General features: G+C 60.0%; 1 protein-coding gene across 1 annotated transcript; it reads right to left on the bottom strand.

The window, feature by feature from the left end:
* Positions 1-5,338: 5,338 nt before the first annotated feature.
* TRAF4 (TNF receptor associated factor 4) lies at positions 5,339-11,128 on the bottom strand. Its single transcript, XM_063402643.1, has 7 exons — positions 10,889-11,128; positions 8,085-8,136; positions 7,671-7,775; positions 7,433-7,594; positions 6,965-7,126; positions 6,735-6,890; positions 5,339-6,381 (listed from the first exon to the last, which is right to left on the bottom strand). The coding sequence occupies exons 1-7, from the start codon at positions 11,029-11,031 to the stop codon at positions 5,749-5,751; spliced, it is 1,413 nt and encodes a 470-aa protein (XP_063258713.1). The 5' UTR covers positions 11,032-11,128; the 3' UTR covers positions 5,339-5,748.
* Between the last annotated feature and the right edge of the window lie 3,193 nt (positions 11,129-14,321).

Below are 14,321 nucleotides of genomic sequence, written 5' to 3'. Positions count from 1 at the left end.
CCTTTTGGTCTGGGAGTGAGATTTTTCTTTGAACCAACCCTTTTCACCTTTGCAGGAGTCCTGTTGCGATGGGCTCTCCATCCTTCCCTGCTCACCCCTAAAGAGAAACTCATTCCTGCTCATTCCCAGGTGGGATGTTGGGAGCGAAGGTTGGGTCAGTGGTGTGGGACAGGGTGGGGATCTGGCTGTGCCACTGTCACCAGGGTGAGGAGGGGAAGAGCCTTGTGGTGCCTTGTGTGGTAGGAGCTGTGCCCTGCTCTCCTGGAAATGTGGGGAAACCTCCTGTGGTCTTTTCTTTCTGCCTGGTGCAGAATTAAGAGGAACCAAAAGGCCGGGAATGTTTCTTCCCCCAGGAGCCCCTTGTGGGTGGTCACCAACCTTTGGGGCTCACACTGCTGCTCCTCTCACCTTTCTGTCCATCTGTCCATCCATGGGTCAGTGCTTTCCCCACCTCTGACTCCAGCACAAGGCTCTGCTCCCTGCTGGATCCTGGGTGCCTGCCCTGCTCCCTGAGGAATGAGTGAAGCTCGGGTGTTTCCTGAGCTCCTCACCCTCCCTCAGCAGCAGCTCCATCCTCCCCATCCCCACACACTTCAGAACCTCGAGGAAGGATGAACAGGAGCATGGTGTGAACCTTCCACAGGGAATCTGTGTCCTGTGTTCGGAGCAGAAGCTTTGGAGCTGTTCAGCCACAGTTTGTTACAGCCCAAACTGAACATTTTATAAAAGACACTTGGGAGTTTTCTTTAAGCTTTCCTTGTCATGTCTCTGGGGGCCTGGGCTGCTCCCGTGGAAACCAAACAGAGCTGTTTGCTGGGGATCACTGGGGAGAGAACTGGGAATTGCTGCTGTATTTCATTAAACCACAAGAACTGATGATAAAGGCTGCTGCTTTTGTGCTACGGGTACCAATTAGAATTTTCTTTATCATTATTTTTTCCACAGGAAAAAAAAAAAAAAGAGACCTGGTCCCTCTGCCCCTTCTGCTGGTTTTATGCAGTGCAAGTGTGCAGGGCTTGGGTGGCCATGGAGTCACAGGGTAGGTGCTTGTCCCAGAGGGAATTTGGGGAAGGGTCTCCATGGATTTCTGGGATAGGAATGTATCGGGCAGAGTCTGCCTGACTGCTCCAGTAAGAGGGAAGGTTTGGGAAAACAGAGAAAGAATCTCAAAGAGAAAGGTGCTGAAATAATGGTTCAAAATAGGAGGAGGAGGAGTGGAGGAGGGGATTTGAGTCCTGCCAAAATTTTAAAGGGAATTTATTACATTTGCTGTCACCTTCCAGAAGATGGGACCTGACAGGGTTTCCTCCCCTCTCCCAGGATTGTACATCTCATTTAATCTTTGCTTCCATCTCTCAGAAGGACAAAACTCCAACCCCATCTCCTGTGCTCACTGCAAACCTGAGTGTCAGTCCCTTGTTCCCACTGTTCCCCATACAGTTCCACTGTACGGACATTTGGTTCCCACATGGTTTTCCTGGAATTTGGGCTAAACCAGGCAGCTTAGCCTGGCTGAGCTTAGGCAGGAGGAGCTGTTTGCCCCCAGGCACTGCTGCATCCCTCCCCAGCATCTGGAAATTCCAACAGCAGCCACTCTGTCCATCAGAGCTGCAGGATCCTCTTCTCCTTTGACTCAAAACTTCTTTGGTGTCTGTTTTCTTCATCCATCCCCCCAGCAGGAACAATCTCTTCTGCAAGGAGTTTTCAGGAGACTTTCTCATCGTCTTTGCAGCCAGTTGGAGCAGGGATCTGGTGGAAAACAATCCAGCAGGGACTTGGTGTGAGCAGCTGCTGCCTCCACCGAGAAATCACCTGCAGCCACAGCTAAGCTGAGAGCTTTGAGTAAAATCCAACATTTTAAAACTTCTTTAGGGACAAACAGGTTTTTCTTCCAAAGATTTTGACCCAAGGTAAGCAACACCCAGATGTTCTCTGCAAACTCCAGCAGCTCTGGCAGCTTTGGAGAGGAACAACATTGGGGATGCTGCAAAAATTCAGAGCTGTAAAAAATCCTGCTCCATGTGAGGTCCTGGGGCTGTCCAGAGGGTGGAGGAGCCAAAGGAAAGGGGCACATTGTGCTTGGAGCACACATTGGCTCCAGCAGGAGCTGCCTTTTGGATGCTCTTCAACGTTCAGCAGAGCCAAATTGCAATAAAATTACTGGACTGTTTTATCTGCTTAGTTTAAGTTAATTTCAAAGCAATTGGGTACAGGCTGTTGATTCTGCTGGAGTGGCTGCAAGCCTGAGATGTACCAATAGTGAAGTGAAATTGCACTAAAAAACAGCTGTGAAGTCGTGTCAGCTTTCACTGCCCTCAAACCCCTCAGTCCCAGATGGGGAGGGAAAGGGCCCAGATGGGTCTTTAATAAAGGATGTGCAAAGCAAAATTTTCTCACATTTTTGCCCCTTTACAATATCAATGTCTGGTGTCATTGTCTTGAAGAAGAAGCATCAAGAATCAGCACAAATCAGGGCTCTATGGTGTGAGCAGGTGAAGTGGTTTTGCCAAAAATCCTCCCTGTCTGCAATCCCAAGGAGGTTAAAAAGGTTTGGGGGTTATTTAGGACATCTCCACTGTGGTGGGGGTCTTACACAGGCAAAGGGCCCTCCAGGTGGGGTCTCCCTCGATTTTTGGGTATTTAATAAGATTTTTCTCTCTGATTTGAGCATCTTCTGAAGTTCCTTCCAGCGTCCCAGCCATGTTGGGACAACAGAGCAGGGAGTGAGCTGGCAGCACAAACCTTTAGAATAAACCCTCAAACCAACAAGTTTCCAGGAAGTTTATTTTTAAACTTGGTATTTGAGGCTAAATTTAGCAGCAAAGATCGATTTGTCTCCCTCTCCTCCCTGAGCATTGAGAGCATCTCCCCCTCCTGCTTTTCTGCAGCCAGGCCCTGCCGCGTTCCCTGGGAGCGCTGAAGGTTAAGAGGTGCTCCAAGATCCACCTGACATTTCCAGACGTGCCCAGGTAAACGGGAATGCAGCCCCCAATGGCACATCCCACTGCTGGAGCTGGAAAGGGGCAGGAAAAAGGGGAAAACAACCCAAGCAGGGAAAGCAGAATTGGAATTGGTCCCTGAAGTGGGGACAGGGACAAATCCAAGCTCCCAGGGTTGTTTTTTCTCCTCCGTTGCTTTCCTTAGCTCATCCAGGAACTGCTGTCCAGGCTTCCTCCAGCACCGCCTCCCACTTTTAGTTCATAAATTATATATGGATTTTGATTTGATTTTCTTTTAAGAAAATCAACACGCTGTGTGTGGCCTGGTCAGAGGGACAGGGCTGCCCCTGTACTCTGTGTGTGTATGGGGTATGTGTATATATACACACAAATAATATATAAATAAAATATGCATAATAAATACAAAATATAAACATACAAGGATAAAAATCATAAATAGCTATTAAATAGAAATCAAATGTCAGATAAATACGAAGTGTGGAAGATGTGTATGCAGTTAAAATTGCTATAATAGAAAATTATGTAACATAAAACACTAAAATATTATGTAACACAATTATATTGATATATGCAATTTGATATAATAGTATAAACACACGTATATACTATATGAAATATAAATTTTAAAATAAAATATTATATATAAAATGCATATCTTAACTATAAAACAAAAAACAAGCATAAATTGTGTAAGGATAAAATGCATATTTAATATTAATGATAGCAATTCGTTAATTTAATAATTAGCATTATTATAATAATTATAATGATTGTTATAATAATCATTATAATTATTATAATTATTCATTAATATAAATTTTTAAGGCTGTAAATTTCTATTGACACCTTTCCCTCCCCTCGGTCCCCACGCGGCGGCGCCACCGAGCCGAGCACGGGGCGGGGAGGGGGACACGGGGACACCGGGACCGGCTGGAACCGGGTACCAGTGTGGGCTGGCACTGGGGCACCAGTACAGGCTGGCACTGGACATTAACACACGGGTGGCACTGGGCACCAGTACAGGCTCAAACTGGGCACCAGTATGGGCTGATACTGGGCACCACTAAGGGCTGGCAATAGACTGGCAACAGTCGCCAGTTTGGGCTGGCACTGGCACCAGTACAGGCTGGTACTGGGCAGGGGTTTGGGCTGGCACTGGGCACCAGTATGGGCTAGAACGGGTCACCAGTATGGGCTGGGGCTGCCACCACTGTGGGCTGGCACTGGGCACCAGTACAGGCTGCTACTGGGCAGCAGTTTGGGCTGGCACTGGGCACCAGTACAGGCTGCTACTGGGCAGCAGTTTGGGCTGGCACTGGGCACCAGTACAGGCTGGTACTGGGCACAGCAGGCACCAGTAGGGACAAGAACTGTCCGACATCAGGGGCCGGCACCAGGGATCGGTGTGGGGCTGGCACTTGGCACAGTGACACTGGGGTGACACTGGGTGCCACTGTGGACACCAGTACAGGCTGAGGCTGGACACCAGAATGGGCTGGCATTAGGTACCAGTTTGGTGGCCCAGTATGGGCTGGTACTGGGCACCACTCTAGGCTGGCACTGGGCACCAGTATGGACCTGCACTTCCCTCCACTGCAGGAATGGCACTGGGCACCAGTACGGGCTGGCACTGGGCAGTGCTGTGGGCTCCTATTTGGCACCAGTTTGGGCAGGAACTGGGCACCAGCACAGGGTACCAGCAAGGACAGGAGCATTGCCCAGCTCCCCTGCCACACCGGGCTGGGATCTGCTCCGGGGACATTCCTGGGAGTGCAAAAAGGGGTATGGGGACACCCCCGGCAGTGCTGCCCCCCCAGCCCAGCCAGGGCCGCAGGGTGCAGCTAATTAGGGGCTAATTACATTAAACCGGAGCAGCACTAATGCAATTGTGGGATTATCCTGCAGAGACAGCGACCCCCCCATTGCTGCCAGGGTGACAGGGGCGGGCGGGGGGGGGTTCAGACACGGACCTGGGGTCTGACCCAGCCCGACCCCCCCCAGTCTGCCCTAGAAACCCCCGCCATCGCCTGCCCCGTCTGCTCGCGACCCCGCCCTCCCCCGGGGCGTTAATTACCCAGCGCTAACGAGCGGCTGATGGGACACAGGGGTGTCTGCATGGAAACAGCCCCCCGGGGCTGGCGACCCCCCCAGCCCCGCACATCCCCGCTGCTGCCGGTGATTACCGAATTAACCGGCTCCATCTGAGCCCGTCTGCTGCCGGGATGTGGGTCAGGGATTACCCCTCTCCGTGCCCCCCGGCTCTCCCTGTCCCCAGCACCCACGGCTGCACCCTGGAGCATTCCCCGGTTCCGCCATCCCCACCCCGGCAGGCAGAGCAAGGAGGTTCAGGCTGAGCAAGGACGTTCAGGCGGCCGTAATAAATACAAGAAAAGTTTATTGAAAAGAAAAAGATGTGGGGAGGGGGCAGCAGCCCCAGACCGGGGTAATAAATAACAACCTGGGGAGCACCAGTTTACAAAATATGGCTCTGGGCAGTGGGGTCCTGCAGGGTCCCCAGCGAGGCTGGCGAGGGCTGCTGGGCACCTCGGGGAGGGGCCATGGGGGCCCAGCCCCCGGCACCCCCGGGCACCTGAGGAGGGGCTGCCCCAGGGGCAGCAGGACAATCCCAGCCCCAAGAGGGACAGGACAGCCCCTGCCTGTCCTGAGAGCCACTGCGGTGCCACCGCAGCGTCCCCAAGCCGGGGGCACCGGCTGCGGGCAGGGGCTCAGCACCACCTGGGGCACCCCTGGGTGGGTGCCCCAGTCACACCCTGTCCCCCTCCGGGGCTCAGGCCAGGATCTTCTGGGGGATCTCCACCGAGGCTTTGATGAAAATGGCGTTGTCCCGCACGTAGTTCCGTTTCCTGATGTCCTCGTGGGAGATGAACTTGGGGTAGCCGAAGCCCAGCGTGCTCTCGTCCAGGGAACTGCGCGAGGCTCCCGGCTTCTGGAAGTTCTTCCAGTTGGGGTCGGGGTGGAAGGTCTCGGTGATGTGCTGGGGCTTGGAGAGCGAGGGGTCACTCTGGTCCAGCAAGGAGAAGGTGACTCGGTAGGAGAAGGGCCACTCCAGCAGGTTGTCGTACTCGCCCGGCAGCACGCGGATGTAGACGGAGAGGTGGCTGCTCTCCCCGCTGCCGTTGCCGTTGAGGAACGCCGACACCTGGAGCTTGTAGCCGTACTTGTGGGTGTAGAACGGGGGGCTGAAGAACTCGTAGTTGCTGCGGGCTTTGGCCTCCTGCAGCTTGCGGGCATAGTCGGCGATCTTCCAGATGAGGGTCCCGTCACTGCTCACCGACAGCTCCTCCACGTCCCGACGCAGCTCCAGGATCTCCTGCCGCTGCCGGCTCACCAGGGCACACACCATGCCCAGGTGGGTCTTGGTGCTCTCCTCCAGGTGCCGGCCCATGGCCAGCTTGGGGCACTGCGGGGGCAGCGGGACCGTCAGCAGGAGGGTGCCAGGGACAGCGTGGGGACAAGGGCCAGGAGAGAAGGTGCCATGGGGATGACAGGAAGATGTCATGGGAGCATGGGGGTACTGGAGCAGGATGGCACAGGGAGGTCATGTGGACTCAGGGGTGGCACAGGGACACCTGGTTGGAGTGGCAGGGGGACACTTGGGTGGCAAACATAGGGGTGAGGCCATGGAGCCACATGGATGGGACTGACTACAAGGGATGGGACAGACATCAGGGCAGGAGCGGTGTGGGGCACAGGTGTGACATGGTAGGGACAGCACAGGTGGCAGGGCAGGTTGGTGACAGGGACAGCACTCACCCGGTGCTTGCAGCCAGCTTCCTTGAAGGGGCACAGCAGCATGGCAGTGTTGCAGCTCTCCTTGAGATGGGTGGGCACATCCTCCCGGGCAATGCTGGGTGTCCCACACTGGTTGGGGCACGGCACAGGGTACCGGGGACACTGGTACTGGTGGTTCTGGGGAGGCAGAGGGGCTGTCAGCTGGGGCTGGGAGCCAGCAGGGTGAGGGTCCCCATGGGCTCCCATCTCACCTGGATGGTGTCAAAGACGAACTCCTTGGAGCAGTAGGTGCAGGGCTGGGTGCGCTTGGGGCACTCAGACAGGCTGTGCTGGGACAGCAGGCGCCGCATCATGCGGGCCCCACACTTGTTCTCACAGTACACACTCTCCTGGGGACACGTGCCCTGGTGGCCCTGGGGACCACAACAATGTCATCACCCTCTGGCTGCCCTCATCCCTGGCAGGGATGGGGACACACGGTGCCCCCACCCATTGTGCCAGAGGGCACAATGACCAGGAGCCCACATGTCCACACCCCCCCAAGGCTGTCCCTGCCATGATGTGTCTCCCACAGGTCCCCATACCCAGGCTGTGCCCCCATGGTGCCCTGCAGCCCATTGGGGTGCCCACACATCCCGGCTACGCCCCCAGCACAGCCATGCCCACCGTGGCACCCTGGCCAGCTGTGTCCCCCACAGTGTCCCCCCAGCACTGCCCACCTCGAAGGCCTCCCCAGTGAAGTCGCTGGCACAGAACTCGCACTTGACCCTGCGCTTGGGGCAGCCGTGCTGGACGTGCTCGGGAAGGTCACGGCGGCTCAGTTTGGCGCTGCACCGGTTGGGGCAGGGGATCACATTGAAGCCACAGGTGCCGAGATGGGCCTGGGGGACAAAGGGACAGTGATGGGAAGGCCACGGGGTACACATTTGGCCCCACCTCAATCCTCCCAGGTCCTACCTGGAGGTGCTTGATGGGCCCGCTCCAGCGGCAGCCCTCCTCGCTGTGGATGCAGCGGATGGCCAGGCTCAGCACCTGCGCCTCCAGCTCGGGGTCGGGGTAGATCTGGAGGGGCAGCAGGGGGGTATCAGCATCCTGCACTGGGCTGCAGGGGCACACAGCCCCCAGCACAGCCTGGCTGGGAGCCTTGGGCACGCTGCCCAGGGCCGGATCCCCCCTGGGCACACCAACAAGCGCCCTTTGTCGGGAGCGGGTTTCCGCTCCCCGGCCCCGCGGCACAAAGGGCTCTTGCTTCCGCCCGGGCGCCCGTGCCAGGCCGGCGCGGCCGTGCCAGGCGCTGTGCACGGCCTGGGGACGGCCCCTTGGTGGGGATGTCTCCTTGGAGCAGGGTACCCATCCGTGTGCCAGGCTCACCTTGGCATATTCCAGGGGCAGCTGGTCCTCTGGACACTTGAAGACGCCTTCACTGCAAGACACAGAAGGCTCGGGATCACTCGGGGCTGGGGAGTGGGGCATCACCAGTGACACAGACACGGTGTCCCACCAGGCCCCTGCCATCCCACCCCAGGACACTGGCCCTGTCCCTGCACTGCTGAGTGCTCACCCCGTACCAAATCCAGCCTCCACCCTGGGGGAGCCACGGCTCTAATCCTGCTCCATCTGTCTGAGCTGGGAAATGCCCCCGCCAGACACCCCCCCCAGGCAGCCCCGGAGGCCCCAGCCGGGCACGGCGGCCCCGGTCCCCGGGGGCCTGGGCCAGCCGCCGCGAGCGTGGCACCATCTGGAGCCCCGGCAGCCCCTCGCCCATCCCGTCCCCTGGGATTAAGGAGGGTGCTGGCGGCGCCGGGGCGTCCACAGCCGCCCCAGGTGCCGGGGCCCAGGGGAGGTGGAGGAGGACAACAGCTGGGCGCCAGATGTGCAGCGCTGATGGTGCCCCTGGGGCTCCTCCACAGGAAATGGCCCCAGCAGCCACCACGGTGAGTCAGGATGGGGTACAGGCAGCTGCCCCGGAGGGGTCCCCATCCTGCTGGGCCCCCAGCATGAGGGGGTCCTCCCGAGAGCTGACCACGAGGAGGGAAGGGCCCTGCTCAGCCCCGACCTGCAGAGGAGCAGCACAAAGTGGAGACAGGGACCCAGCCAAGGAGGCAGTGACAAGGCTGGCCAGGAGTCACCATCACCTCTGGCCCGCACATCACTGTGCCCAGGGGTAGGGGAGGGTGCCCAGGGGTAGGGGAGGGTGCCCATGCACCGTCCCCGATGGACACTGGGGTGGGAGACCTTCAGGGACATCAGCAGGGACACAAAGGGACCCTGTGGCTCTGGTGTCTTTGCAGTGACACTGGACAAGGCTGGCCTGCCTGGACAGCCCTTGTGCCCATCTAATCATTGCATGCCCTTGGCAGGCACCGGCGTGGCCTCTACCAGAGCTGCCAAGTGGATGTGAGACGCCGGGACGGAGCCAGCAGCGCCGCCGGGCACGCGCCAGCCCAGGCTGCCCGGCCACGGCCCGGTCATGTCCCCTGTGGCCACCACCCCGAGCTGGGAGTGAAGTGAACCCCAGGAACCGCAGCCCTGTGGGGTGTGATCCTCGTGGAGAAGGGCTGCAATCAGCTCTGGCACGTGCCCGCGCTGTTTGTTGCAGGTGGTTTTGTGGGAGTCATCAGGGAAGCACCGAGATAAGGGGATCCCAGACGGGGCCAGGCACCAGGCCCTACCCGGGGAGCCCGTGGCACTGCCTCGTGGCTGGCATTGCCCCTTGACTGGCATCACTCTGCTGCCTTTCCAGGGCTGCCAGCTGTGCCTGCACCCCGTGCACGGTGTTGGGGTGCTGGGGCTGGAGGGGAAGTGGGACGATGACCCGAAGCCAGCGCCTAATCCCTGACAAAGCCTCCCCATTCCTCACGCTTGGCCGGGCAGGGAATGTGCTGAGGCAGCACCCGGGGGGACCGTCCTTGCCTCTGACCTTCACGGCGAGTTGGGGCACACTGAGGTGATGGGGAGGGGAACCCCAGCATCCCCCGGACCCCCCGGCACCCCCTGGCACCCCTTCCCAGCACCGCGGCGGGGGTGGATGGCTCAGCCCGCGGGGTCCCCAAACTGATCCGGGGCAAAGAGTTTGTGCTCGGGGGGACCCCCGAGGCCATTCCCCCCGGCAGAGCGGAGGTGCCGGCGGGAAGGGTGCGGGGGAGGGGGGACAGATGCGCTCTGACACGTGCCCCGGGGAACGCCCGGTTTCACAGAAACCGGCCCCGGTGACGGGGCTGCCCGGGAGCCTCTCCGGGCGAAGGTCGCTCCGGCGGGGAAAGGCCCGGGGTGACGCTTGTCACCGCCCGGAGTGAGCACGGGCACCTCCTCACCGGGATCCCCGGGACGTGCCGATAGCGGCGGCTGGGAACCGGGACAGCACCGGCCCCGCACGTGTCCCCTGGCTGCCGCCACCGGTACCGGGGATCCCAAACCGCAGGGGTCGGAAAAGGCCTCGGCTCCTCGCTCCTGGCCAGCGCACACGGCCGGGTGGCGCTCACCCGCGGGCACGGGGACACCGGGGTGGCCGTACACCCCTCCCCAAAAACACCCCCGGCCACTTCCTCCAGCGGGACCGGGGCAGGAAGGGGTTAAGCTCGAATCTCGAAACTCGCCGCTCCGGGCTTCACCCGGCCCTCCTCTTCCTCCTCCTCCTCAGCGAAAGGGGCCACGGGCCGCTGCACCCGCGGGGCGCCTGTCACGGGCTGGGTGCGCCGCGCACCCCCTCCCTGCCCCGGGGCAGCACCGGGCTCCCCGCACCTTTTCCCGGCCCGAGGCAGCCCTGGGCGCCCCGCACCTTTCCCGCGGCACTCCGCATCTTTTACCGGGGCACACCGCAGCCGTTCCTCGGCCCGGAGCGCCCCCGGGCACCCCGCATCTTTCCCCAGGACCCCCGCACCCCCGGACACCCCGCGCCCCTTCCCGGGATATCCCGCGTTCCCTCCCGGGCCCGGGGCATCCGCACCCCCGCGCACCACACCGGCCCCGGGCCCCCGCAGCCCTCTCGGGGCACCCCCGGACACCGCACCCCGGGGCCGCGGCGGATGGGAGGGTGGCGAGGAGCACCCGCTGCCGCCTGAGCTGCGAGCCCCGGATCGGGCGGTGCGGGGTGCGCGACCGGGGTCCCCCACAGGGTTAGGGGTGCGCGGAGTAACATCAGGTCGGGTCGCCCGTGGGGTGATGCGGGGTCTCACCTGAGGAACTCCTGCAGGCAGGTGTCGCAGAAGCGGTGGCCGCAGGTGGAGACGCGGACGGGCTCCCGCATGGGCTTCCCGCAGAGCGGGCACAGGACCCGCCGCCGCGGCCGCTCCAGCAGCTTGTAGTCGTAGCCCGGCATCCCGCCGCCGCCGCCCCGCGCCCGCCGCCGCCGCCCCGCGCCCGCTCGGCTCCGCTCTCCGCGCCCGGCTCCGCCCGGGGGCCGGACGGAGCGGTGGGACCGGGCTGAGCCCGCCCCGCGACGGGGGAAGGCACCGCCAGCGCCACCGCCCCCCGCCCGGACCCCGCCTCCCGCCCCGCCGCCGCCGCACGGGGGGGATGGAGCGGTGCCGGCATCCCGGGGGCTCGGGGAGCGTCACACCGGGGACAGCCCCTCCGATAGGTTTGGGGTGCAGCACATCGGGGACAGCCACCCTGGGGACTTGGGGAGCACCCCACCGGGCACAGCCCTCGCGGGGTTTGGTACCCACCGCACTGGGAACAGCCACCCCAGGAGTTTGGGGAGCTTCAACATCACATCACACACGGCCCCTCACCCACTGCAGCCTGCCCTGGCCAGGCTGGGCTCTGGGGCACACACTGCGGTGTCCTCGCTGACCCTACGTGCCCTCCTTGACTCAGAGGTGTCCCAGGGGTGCCACACTCCTGCAGGCAGCCCGAGGCCACGGTTGTGCCCCCGAGCGAGGCTGGAAGGGGGATACAGCTCCCAGTCCTGCTCCTGCCACAGAGAGCAGCTCGTGTCGCAGCCATCACCCACAGCAGGACACGGAGGGGTCCTGAGCCCTCCACACCACGGGCACGAAAGGGACACGCGCTCTTGTGGTTTTGTTTTGCTGGGAACTCACGCCCCAGGCTGCAGCCAGCAGCCTCCTTCCAGCCACGGTTTGTAACTGAGCAAGAGCCTGGAGGAGGGAGAATAAAAGCAAATCTGTCTGGCTCCAGCCCCCTCGTCGTCACTCTTTCAGAAATCAGAGCAGCATATGGGAGTATTTGCCCCTTTCCCCAGAGAGGGAGCTGAGCAGATGACAGGCTGTGAGCATGTGTTAGTCCCACCAACGCTCACCCCAGCCAGCTTCCCATTAAGGGCGGCAGTTGCTCCAGACCCAAATGTTAGCAGTTTTCAATTAGCAAATGGCAGAGGAGAGGGATTCCTGGGGGACACGCTGAGCAAGTCGAGCTCTATCACTTGTCACTCAAGGAGCTCACGTTACCCTTCTCCCCGAGAGGCTCTGCTTAAAATAAAACCTTGCAGCAACCCGGGGGGGGAGGCAGGCTGCTCGCTGCCAGAGCTGCCAGGGAGGGTAAGGGTGGCTCATTTCTGGGGTTACCCTGAGAGATGGCAGGCTGTTCTGGGCAGCACTGGGGCTCCCAAATATCGGGGAACCTTGCACTGGGGTGCACTGAGCACGAGCTGCCATCAGCAGAGGGTTTTCCAAGAGACGTGAGTCGCTGCTCGGATGATGGAGAGCACTGAGCTAAACTTTAACCAGCTCCCAGCGATACTGGAAACTCGACAGGTACAAACAAGTGACAGTGGGCAACTCTACAGGGAGCAGTGGGGAGCAACAGCACCTTGAGCCGGGGTTGAGGTGCTCCCCGGCCGGGTTTGCTCAGGGCGGTGACACCCCCAGGGCGGTGACACCCCCAGGGCAGCAGCCCCATGGTCAGGCTGGTTCTGCCACTCTGCCAGCAGAGACCCGAGCCAGGCTGTCTCCAACAAGAGATAGGCACAACCCAGACACTGTCCCTGACACGCTGTGACCCTGCTAAAAACTGTCCCTGGACACCATTCTGGGACAAGGTTCAGGCCAAAAGGACAGGTCCTTGGGATCCTGGGGGTTGACGGGACTCCAAAGACAGAACATCAGTCCTGTAAACACAGGCAGCCTGTGCCTCCGATGACAACCATGAAACAGCCGACTTTTATCATTATTTACTGCTTCGCTTTGATGTTTTAAAATTATTCTTCCCTAACCTCACTGAAGAGCATCTCTGCTAATTAGCCAGGAGCTGACAAAGCCATCAGAAGGTGCTGGCTGTGCCGGCAGGGCGGCTGGGAGGTGTCAGACCCTGCAAACAAAGATCCCTCCTTTTCCCCTCTCCCGAGGCAAAGCCCTCCCCGCACTCAACATCACAGCCAGGCATTTGTCTCACACAAAGGCGACACTCAGGGCAATTCCCTTTGTGGAGGTGATATGTTCCCTGTCCCCCATGATGGGTCACTTCTTGAACCCATCTGAGCTCTTGTTCTCTTCCCCAGCCTCTCCCTGCTGCTCCATCCCTCCACCCTCAATTTAACTTAAACTGGAGGGACAGAAAACAGACGCCCCGGCTTCTAAAGAAGTTAAGGTGGAGCCTTTAGCCCCAGGGAAAGGAGTAGGGAGAGTCCCCTCCCGGCTTCTGGGGCCTCGTGCCCAGGGAGGGCAGGGGTAAGGGATCCAGGGAGACGGACAGAGGGACAGCAGCCTCACCCCTGCCAAAACCCTCGTGGGAATGAGGATACGACCTCGGCAGAGGTGCCAGAATCAAAATAAACCAGCTCTGGGATCAGCAGGCGGTTTGGGCTGTTTCCTGCTACAGTACTGGCCCCAAGTCAGCAGGATCTTATTTGGAGCCGGGACAGCCTTTCCCTGGGTGACAATGGCCAGAGGGGACCCCACCAGGATGCACAAGCGGGGACCAGGCAGCCCCATCCCACCTCACCGCCCCTTCCCGCTGCTTCCTTAGCAGAGAGAGCCGCGGGGACCCCGAGCCGCCACCGGCTCCACACAACACAGGAACAAAAAAAGGATAAAGGGAGAAGCCCTGAGACCTGCAGATTTCACCGGGAGCTTCTGCAGGGAAACAAAGCAGCAGACGTGAGGAATGCAAGTGGCCTATTTGCCCGAGCTGCTCTCTGCCTCCGGCAGCACGGACATGCCTCGGCTTGTCGTTCCAGGAGCTTTTGTTGCTCGGGGCTGGGGGCCTCTTTGTTTCCTTTACCCTTTCGCCAGGCTTGGTCACAGCCCGGTATTAAATTATTCAAATGATCTCGCTGGGTTTCCCAGCTGAACTCCTGTGCAGAGAGCCCAGGCTGTGAAATCCCGAGGGCTCCAGCCCTCACCGGAGCCCCCGGCCCAGCACAAAGCACACTGGTCCGCACTGGTTTCCCCAGTCCCGAGCAAAGGAACCCAATATTCAAGCTGGTAACACCTCCAGTTCCAGCACTGCAGTGCAGAGGTGTCATTAAGCCATAAAATCATCCACCTAACACCAGTACACTGATAGGAACGGGCTGGGGGGGCCGCACCCCTGGATTTGGCACCCCAGTGGGAACAGCAAGAGCTTGGCTTACAAAGGAGTGGCATTTCCATGCCACCACTGACAAGACAAAGGGTGTCAGGCCCCTGTGCTGCCTGCTGCTGTCCCAGC

Source organism: Prinia subflava, chromosome 8 (assembly GCF_021018805.1).
Source record: "Prinia subflava isolate CZ2003 ecotype Zambia chromosome 8, Cam_Psub_1.2, whole genome shotgun sequence".
NCBI classification, from domain to species: Eukaryota; Metazoa; Chordata; class Aves; order Passeriformes; family Cisticolidae; genus Prinia; species Prinia subflava.
This window is presented reverse-complemented; position numbering and strand designations above follow the sequence as displayed.